General features: G+C 48.1%; 1 protein-coding gene across 1 annotated transcript; it reads right to left on the bottom strand.

The window, feature by feature from the left end:
• Positions 1 to 934: 934 nt before the first annotated feature.
• On the bottom strand, positions 935 to 2,188 carry LOC123141609 (zinc finger protein ZAT1). Its single transcript, XM_044560706.1, has one exon. The coding sequence runs from the start codon at positions 2,097 to 2,099 to the stop codon at positions 1,152 to 1,154; it is 948 nt and encodes a 315-aa protein (XP_044416641.1). The 5' UTR covers positions 2,100 to 2,188; the 3' UTR covers positions 935 to 1,151.
• Between the last annotated feature and the right edge of the window lie 7,822 nt (positions 2,189 to 10,010).

Raw genomic sequence — 10,010 nt, 5'->3', positions numbered from 1 at the left:
AACTGAAGCGACGTGGGCCCCACGCGTCATCCTGATACTCGTGTGCACCAGCCATTTCGTCGCCGAGATCCGCTTCGGGCTCCGCGCCCACCGGCTTCTCCCAGATACGGGACGGGAAAGGCAGGCCAGGCCAGGGGAGGGGAGGGGGTCAAAACGCTATGCGCACATTAAACCGCGCGATTAATTCCGTGTTAATTCCTTCCCCCGGAATCAGCGGAGGGCCTGAATGACCGGCCGAATTCGCAGCACCACCAACTTCCGGCCGGGGCGGGGCGACACGTGGACGCCACCGGTGGGGGCGAGATGCTAACCGCCTGCCTCCAAACGTGGAGCCCGAGCCCTACAAAAATGACTGCCGTTTCTCCATAAACAAAGAAGGGCTGGCTGGCTGTTATCATCCGTATACGATTGATTTCAGTGGCCATGACCTCTGCAATTCTGCAACCTAGTACCGTACGTAGGGTATGTGGCCGGGGCCCACGCGCAGAGAGGCATGGGTGGTTAATGAGAGAAATAGTGGTGGGGAACAAACAGGAACACAGGGGACGCGCAGGGTACGAGCAGCTGCTGTTCATATGGCAGCAGCAACTCAAGGAGCGAAAGAAAGGAGGCAACGCAACACAGACACAGACACAGAGCAAAGCACATTGCTTGCCATTGTGACTTTGGACACTAGGCAAGAGCTTAGCTCGTCTACTCTACTCTACTCCACTGCCATGCTTTTGTGCGTGCTTTGGTCTCTAGCACTGCTTCTCAACTACTTGGTCTCAGTATAGTGTGTGCTCTGGGCTATGCAAACACGGGGAGGAGATGGCTCAGCTGAAAAAACGTTCCTTTTAAACCCCAATTCTGATGCTATAGCTAGATTCAGATCGTCGGATCAATAACAAACCACAGCTTATCTACACCAATTCCATAGCTTTTAAACGAATAGTAACAAAACGAACACCAACAGTTTAAAATCCTGTAAAAACAGATCAACGGAATCGAATGTACGAGCAAATTGACTGCCATCGACAACTACCAAAGATGGTTCTTTCTTATCTCTGTTTCTCTTCCTCTTTTTTTCAACCTTTTGGTTTCTTGGATGGATGGATGGATTTATCTCACCTCGGATCACCTCCTCGATTGGGATTACCGGAATGCTTGCTTCAAGAACCTGGATTGGAGGAGAAACGGGGATCTGACACGGCAGAGAGCTCCACTTCCTCGAACGGCAGCGCGATGTTCAGATCGATCATGCCAAAGGCTTTGATCGGGTCCGGCGGAGCGGCGGCTGCATGTGCCTGTGCTGCGGCGGCGGCCGCGGAGCAAACGTGGGACCTCTTGTGCCCACCAAGAGCTTGCCCGGAGGCGAACACGCGGTAGCAGTAGGGGCACTCCCGTGGCGACCCCTTCCCGTCCATGTCCTCGTCCCCCTCGCGTTCCATCAATGTCACCGGTGCCAGCGGCTGCGGGGGAGGAGGAGGAGGAGGAGCGACGGGAGGCGCGCAGCAGCCGCCCCTGCCGCCGCGCACGTGGCTGGCGCGGTGACCGCCGAGAGCCTGGTAGGAACGGAATACCTTCTTGCACGCGCCGCACTGGAACCGTGTACGCTTCTCCACCGGCGCCGGATCGGGGGCGGGGAGCGTGTAACCGCCGTCGCTCCCGTCGTCCGAGTAGTCGCCGTCGCCGTAGCCGTGCCCCATCGACGGCCAGGAGTCGCGGGAGAGCATCATGAGGGACAGCGCCACGTCCTCCTCCGGCGTGGCTGCGTCGGACACCGAGCTCAGCGGCTCGGTCTCGCCCCCCGCAGCGGCGGCGTGCGCGCGCTTGGGGTGCGGCGGGGTGGACTCGGCCTCACTCTCGCGATCCGAGAAGGCGACATCGGTGACACGCAGGCTGCGCTTGGGATTCTCCCGGAGCGCGTAGATTGGAAGGGGCTTCTTGAAGCTGACGTCGTCGTCGGCGGCGGCGGTGAAGGAGGTGGACGCGGAGGACGCCGATGAGATCTGCTGCTTCGCGGCCAGGTTGCGGACGGAGTGGGAGCGCATGTGGCCTGCGAGGGCGCGGGGGCTAGCGAAGCGGCGGAAGCAGAGCTTGCATGTGTTCTTTGCCATGGCGAGAGCTTGGGGAGCTCGCTCGGGGAAAGCGTGGCAGGAGCTAGAATGGCGAGGAGAGAGGACGGGAGCAAACGAGAGAGCTGCGGGGGAAGTTAGAATATAGCGGAACAGCCAAGCTTCTCCTTCCTATTTATTTTTTCATTCTTATTTTTTCCTTTTTCTACGTTTTCTTTTTAATTCCGCGTTGACACTTTCCATTGCTGGGCCTGGGGCTTTTTTTATGCTTCCTGGCTCTTGCGCAGCATATCAAATCACAGATGTGCTGCTTGATATTTTCCAGCCTTAACTCCTTGTGTGCAAATCGCTTTCTATTTTTGTGGGATATACGTATGCCAGTTTTTTTATGTTATAAATAAATTTATGTAACCTGCATGGTTGTCAAAAAAAGTTAACACGATGTAACGAGCAACTTTTTTTGTTTTGATGAGAGGGCAGTGGACGGTCGAATGCAAGTATCAACCATTCACACGGAACCACAAACGACGATTACTACCGTCCTTTACAAACCCCCCCCCCCCCCCACACACACACACACGCACACACTCATCACACCATGCCTTTTACGAGTGAGCGTAACTTGTTACATAAATTATTCGATTTGCGTGCCACAAGGTAAGCATGACCCCTTTCCTCAAACCCTTCACGGTGTTCTTGCGATGGGGTGAACGTGACCTACTCCTCGACTTCATGGGTGCATGCCAGAAGGTGAGTGGGCCTCTCTTTCCTCAACTCTTCATGTTGTGGCTACCAGCTGCCTAGCATGACCCCCCTTTTCCACGTTTTTCATGGCGTGTCTACCGAAAGATGAGTGTAATCCTTCGCCCCTCTCGATCACCAACACATGGGCACGCGATAGATTATCCCAATTTGGCATATTATGTATTCTTTTACTTTTGCTCATTCCCTAAAACCAACCCCTCTCCCTCCCACCTACCCTGGAGGCTTGGGTTGGGTGTCACCAAGTAGTGGCGGAGATGGAGCCACATCTTTGGAGAGTGGAGCTGGTGGGGGATGACAAAATGAGTTTTGGGCCTATTTCAAGGGATAAATGGGCCACTTGTTAATGGGTATGCACAAAGCATTCATAGGTTGCCCCATGACGGCCCACACTGGCCTTTGCTGAAGCTTCGCCACTTTCACGAACTCGATAGAAAAGTCTTGGGCAAAACGTTTGGCATTGTTAGTTGTCTTTTCTTTTCTTTATTTTATCCTTGTAGCAAATTGATGGTTTCTAATAACATAAATCAAAGGACTAGCCGTTACACTAAAAATATTATACATAGGCCTTAGAATTAGAACTTGCTTGAATCTAAATACCCATGTTGAAATATCCATAAAACTCAAAAGACAAATGAAACTTGTTTGAGAAGCAACACACACTGGTACAGCGACGTGCTATACAAACAGTTTTTAACCCTTTTCCGCGATGGCGTCTGGAACCGTCGCCAAGTGAGTGTGGGTGATAGGGGGGTCCTTCCCACACGACCCGGAAACCGTCGGGGATAGGCCCTCCTGGCTCACTGGCTGGGGCAAAATGAGCTCGTGTGCGATCTGGCGGGGCATCACAACCCAATTGTTTCCGTTCGTATGTACATCCCACACGGTGAATCCCAGAAAAGAATTTCTGTTCGTATGTATATCACACACAGTTATTTGTGTGGAAACGTTTGTGCAAGGTGGCCTAACGCAAACAGTTCGCTGCCGGAAGTCGTGTGTGATTGTTAGTTGATCGAACACGCCTACTTTCTAGAAACCATGCGGGTTGTTTGAGTTCATCGCCCATGGTGCTGTCACAACCACTGATGAAGGATTCCTCGAAAAGTTAAGGATTAGTAGTTCTTTTTCGAAATCGATTTCGAAAAAGAATGGATCCGGTCTTATACATACACGAGGAAGGTAATCAAAAAAGAGAGAAGACGAGTTCTTCTTTCTTTTATCACTTAGGAGCCATGCGAGATGAAAGTCTCATGCACGGTTTTGCATGAGTAACCGTCTGCAATAGAAAACCCCAATAAGCAGGGTAATTAGCCTATTATTAATAGTCCATGTACTAATCAAGTTGATATTTCTTATAAAACACGCCAGATATTTCATATCCGTATAACAACAACCAGGATTTCATAATCGAATTACACCAGATAGCTTCGGCACTCAGTTACGCCATTACACAACAGCACCAAGTTACACATGCAACATCAAAAACCTTTGGAAAGTAGCATCATACACGGTAAATAGACAGATGAATCTCATCTGGGAAACTGCAGAAGCGGAAGGCAAATATTGAGCCTTCAGTGATGTTGAATGTCCTTGCAACTTTAGGCTAGTGGTTATGGATAATTGCCCGCCCAACCTTCGTCCTCTTCAGCAAGACTTCAATATTGTATCGTGGGTGTTGAATGAATACCTTCCTCGCCGCTTGACCATGCAGGTGGTTTGAGAGGTAATCATCGGTGAACTGCTTTGAAAAGTACTGAAAACAAAGATATGCATAAATCGCTGTTATAAATTTTGAAATGGCGCAAGGGGTAAAAACAAGGTAAAAGAGTTAGTACCATCCTATAGTTGACTGATGTCTTCTTCATTGTGCAAACAAAGATCTTGTTGTTATTCGTCGCAAGTTTCTTCATCCTAACAATCTTTCTGAGTTTCTTGACTTGACTGATATTCATGGACATCTCATTTCCTCATATGCAAAATGGGTCGAGCAGTGGGTCTAAGCCTCTAACAGCAGGACCTACATGTGCAAGACCAAATTGTAAGAAACGTAAATATTAGAATGATTCCTGCAACTGCACAATAATGTGCTATTGCCAAAGGACCATGCTTGAACAAACCTCGATGGTAAACCGTAGTGTCTCCCATTGTTTCCCTGCAATACACGTAAAGAAGATCTTGATCAGGTTAATTGAGAGTTGCCATACTATCAGTAGAATATGTATTGAGTACAGCCAAATTCGATTGGTGTCACATGCATAACAATACAAAATTGTACCCACAGCAAATGAAAATCAAATTGCAGAACTGAACCAAACAGTTAAATGGCCAGCAGACCAAATGAACCAAAATAGTTAACTGAGCACGACATTGTAGAATAGAAACATGTACTAGAAGATAAGACAATTAACAAAACAAAGAATGCTTAAGAACAATACTACGAAATGTAGCAATTGTTGGACCAAAGTGTTAACTGAACATTACATTTCAGAGGACCAAACTGTTAACTGAACATCAGATTGCATATTAACATTACAGAGGACAAATCACTAGAAGGCACTAGCGGTGGCCTCGAGAAAATAGCACGAACAGTATTTTAAAGTAGACAACCGCGTGGCGGTGTCGATGGTGGCCTCAAAGACGAGGTGCTACTCCAAGATCTGGCGGCCGGCACGCATGGGAGCCATAGCGACCTCGTGCGCGCGTGTGGCCGCATGCTACCGAGCTCCATGTTATACTACGTGCAAAATGGCTGTGGGCAGCGCTTAATTGTGGGAGGGGGACAGTGATTTCGGCGGAAGATGTAGCACCGTCGATCGGGGCATGTGGGACGGGAAAGGAGGAGGATGGTGTGGGTGGGGTGTGGATTACTTGACCATATTGACGAGGCCTCGCAGCCAGAAGAAGGGTCAGCGGCGAGGAGGCCGCGCAGCAAGAAGAAGGGTCGCCGGCGAGGAGGCAGCGCTGCAAGAAGAAGGGTCGCCAGCGAGGAGGCGGCGCTGCAAGAAGAAGGGTCGCCGGCGAGGCGGCTGAGCTGCCAGTAAGCAGCAGTGAAGGTTTGAACTTGGAAAGCAAGGAGGAACAGTGGAAATGTGGCTTTTGGTGGGAGGGAGGGGGCGGGCAGATAGATATTTCTGCGGTGGCAAAAAAATTTCGCTCGGTGCCGCGAGAAACTGGCGCGCAAGTGTGGTCCAAGCGGGGGCGGTGGACTGTAGACAACGAAGCTTCCTGCGTAATCCAGACAAGACGGTGCGCCAAGATATTTTATATCGCCTCCCACATGATTCTTTCTAGTAAACTGTTTGTGGTATACCTGATTTTTTCATTATGTTTTGGAAACAAATGGTGTTACGAAGGGAAAGGATGGTGTTTGAATTGCCAGAACATTTACGTACAGTGAACATGCAACTAGTACATTAGTGTCGTTTTTAAATTTGGAATTATTCCGGGTTCGTTTGGTATTTTTATGCATTAATTGAGTTTCTGGGCATTTAATGTGCATAATTCAAATTTGAACTACAAGCACATGCTCCAGTGCACCAAAGTTTGTTGAAAAATCACATGTGTCTCTTTGGGTGAATTTATAGGTCTCATGCAAGAAATGGAAATGAAATTCAAACATTTGGGCGTCGTGGCTCGGCCGGAAAGATTGATAAACTTGGTTTTTAATTCCTGTAAATCCAAAACACGCCTGAAAATCATGAAACTTGGCATGGTGTCATGACATGGCACCAACATGCTGCGGTAATTTTTTTGGCCGAATTGGGACAAGAATTGGTATAAGCTTCTTGCAAACTGGAGCTTCCCTCAAAGGGCTCGTGGTTCCGAGAGGGAAACGTGTCACCTCCGTGTGCGACACGACATACGTACACTGCATTCTCCCACCTTAATTTTTTTACACACGCAGATCAGACCAAATAGAAGTATTGTGCTAAATTTTGGAATTATTCCGGATTTGTTTGGCCTTTTTATACATTAATTGAGTTTATGGGCATTTAATGTGCATAATTCAAATTTGAACTACAAGCACATGCTCCAGTGCACCAAAGTTGGTTGAAAAGTCACATGTGTGTCCTTGGGTGAATATCTAGGTCCCATGCAAGAAATGGGAATGAAATTCAAACATCTTGGCGTCGTGGCTCGGCCGAAAATATTGAGAAACTTGGTTTTTTAATTACTATAAATCCAAAACACGCCTGAAAATCATGAAACTTGGCATGGTGTCATGACATGGCACCAACATGTTGCGGTAAATTTTTGGCCGAATTCAAACAAGCTTTGGTGTAAGCTTCTTGCAAACCGGAGCTTCCCTCAAGAAGGCTCGTGGTTCCGAGAGGGAACGTGTCACCTTCGTGTGCGAAACGACATACGTACACTGCCTTCTCCCGCCTTAATTTTTTTACATAGGCAGATTAGACCAAATAGAAGTATTGTGCTAAATTTTGGAATTATTCCGGGTTCGTTTGGCCTTTTTATACATTAATTGAGTTTCTGGGCATTTAGTGTGCATAATTTAAATTTAAACTACAAGCACATGCTCCAGTGCACCAAAGTTGATTGAAAAATCACATGTGTGTCCTTGGGTGAATTTCTAGGTCCCATGCAAGAAATGGGAATGAAATTCAAACATCTGGGCGTCGTGGCTCGGCCGGAAAGATTGAGAAACTTGGTTTTTTAATTACTATAAATCCAAAACACGTGTGAAAATCATGAAACTTGGCATGGTGTCATGACATGGCACCAACATGCTGCGGTAATTTTTTTGGCCGAATTGGGACAAGCTTTGGTGTAAGCTTCTTGAAAACCGGAGCTTCCCTGAAGAAGGCTCGTGGTTCCGAGAGGGAACGTGTCACCTCCGTGTGTGAAACGACATACGTACACTGCCTTCTCCCGCCGTAATTTTTTTACACAGGCAGATTAGACCAAATAGAAGTATCGTGCTAAATTTTGGAATTTTTCTGGGTTCGTTTGGCCTTTTTTATACATTAATTGAGTTTCTAGGCATTTAATGTGCATAAATCAAATTTGAACTAAAAGCACATGCTCCAATGCACCAAAGTTGATTGAAAAATCACATGTGTGTCCTTGGGGTGAATTCCTAGGTCCCATGCAAGAAATGGGAATGAAATCAAACATCTGGGCGTCGTGCCTCGGCCGTAAAGATTGAGAAAATTGGTTCTTTAATTCATGTAAATCCAAAACACGCCTGAAAATCATGAAACTTGGCACTGCGTCATGACATGGCACCAACATGCTGCGGTAATTTTTTTGGCCGAATTGGGACAAGCTTTGGTGTAAGCTTCTTACAAACCGGAGCCTCCCTCAAGAAGGCTTGTGGTTCCGAGAGGGAACGTGTCACCTCCGTGTGCGAAATGGCATACGTACACTGCCTTCTCCCGCCTTAATTTTTTTATACAGGCAGATTAGACCAAATAGAACTATCGTGCTAAAATTTTAAATTATTCCCGGTTCGTTTGGCCTTTTTTATATATTAATTGAGTTTATGGGCATTTAATGTGCATAATTTAAATTTGAACTACAAGCACATGCTCCAGTGCACCAAAGTTGGTTGAAAAATCACATGTGTGTCCTTGGGGTGAATTTCTAGGTCCCATGCAAGAAATGGGAATGAAATTCAAACATCTGGGCGTCGTGGCTCGGCCGTAAAGATTGAGAAACTTGGTTCTTTAATTCCTGTAAATCTGAAACACGCCTGAAAATCATGAAACTTGGCATGGTGTCATGACATGGCACCAACATGCTGTGGTAATTTTTCTGTCCGATTTGCGAAGGCGCACACATTAACAATCAACAAAGTCATTTTGGAACAAGTGTTGTTACGTTACAAATCGGAAACACAAGTATTATTGAAACCGTGGGCGTTCTACTTACCAATTACGTGCTGCCACGCGTCCCCTTTTTTATTGGCTAGGAGGTGCCGTGCGGGGTAGCTATTTGAGTACGGGAGGTGTGCGATCAGACCCCTGCGCGTGCTCATCAGGAGGAGAGCCCTTTGAACTCTACCCGCAGCGCACCTCCCTCCCAACGTCTCCATTAATGGCGCCCGAGCCCCTCTTCTATGACGTGGCTATATGTCTCACTGGACTGAGATTTAAGAGATAAAAATGAAAATCTGAAAAGAAAGTTTTGCACGGATTGATGTAAGATCCGACGGACTTATATAGCATCGACTGTGACTTATAGCAAGCATGATGAATATAAGGACGATGACAGTGGATAATAATTGTCTTACATATTTAGGAACATAATTGAAAAAACCACATGCGGCAACGCCCGAAATACACAAGGGCAAAAGAAGAAGGAAGACAACGATCTGGCTCGCTGATCTCTACTTTCTTGATGCGTTGCTGCAGGTCGCGGGAACTAGTCTCCGCGGCGAGCAGCGATGAGCTCTTTCTTGTCCTCAAGATGCTGCTTGAGAGCATCCACAGATTCCTCCACCAGCCTTCTGCGCTCGATGCGCAACATGGCCTTCTCGTCCATAAGTTTCTCGATGATGACGTCGGTCCTCTTCAACAAGGCAGTGGTCTCCTCCTACTGCTCCGCACTTCCGACGATCTTCGCCCTCAGTAGCTCACGCTCGGCCAGGAGCTTCGCATTGCTCTCATTTAGTTGCCAGATGACGCCGGTAGCCTGTTCAAAAGAGGCTTTCATGTCGTCCTGCAACCTCGCCCAGCCGGAGATCTGATCCATCTAGCTATGGACGATCGCATGCATGCGCCTGTAAGAGTCCTCGCATGCCCGCGAGACATTTTCCCAGGCCGCCATGGCGCGGGAGGACATCTCTGCTACATTCGCGGTGCGGCGGGACATCTCTTCTGCTTCCGCGGCGCGGCCGGACCAGTCTGCTGCATCGACGGCGCGGCGGGACCTCTGTGCTGCTACGGCCGCACGGCGGGAAATGTCGGTTGCGTTCGCGGCGAGGCGGGACATCCCTCGTGCTTCCGCTTCCATGCTCGCATCTCCGTGGTGGCAATCTCTCGACCCAGAACTCACGCTGGCCATGCCAGACGCAAGGGAACGATGATGAATGACTTGTTTGTTTTTGCGGATGAGGAGTTGAGGAGGAATGTGCAATCACCTTGGAGTAGTAGTATTTATAACCGAGTACTAATACGCTCCTAAGTGGGAAACCGTTTAGGTTTTGATCGGTGTGAACAGGTTTGCAATTTG

This window comes from Triticum aestivum, chromosome 6D (genome assembly GCF_018294505.1).
Source record: "Triticum aestivum cultivar Chinese Spring chromosome 6D, IWGSC CS RefSeq v2.1, whole genome shotgun sequence".
Lineage (NCBI taxonomy): Eukaryota > Viridiplantae > Streptophyta > Magnoliopsida > Poales > Poaceae > Triticum > Triticum aestivum.
Note: the sequence above shows the minus strand (reverse complement) of the source record. Positions and strands in the feature narration are given on the sequence as shown.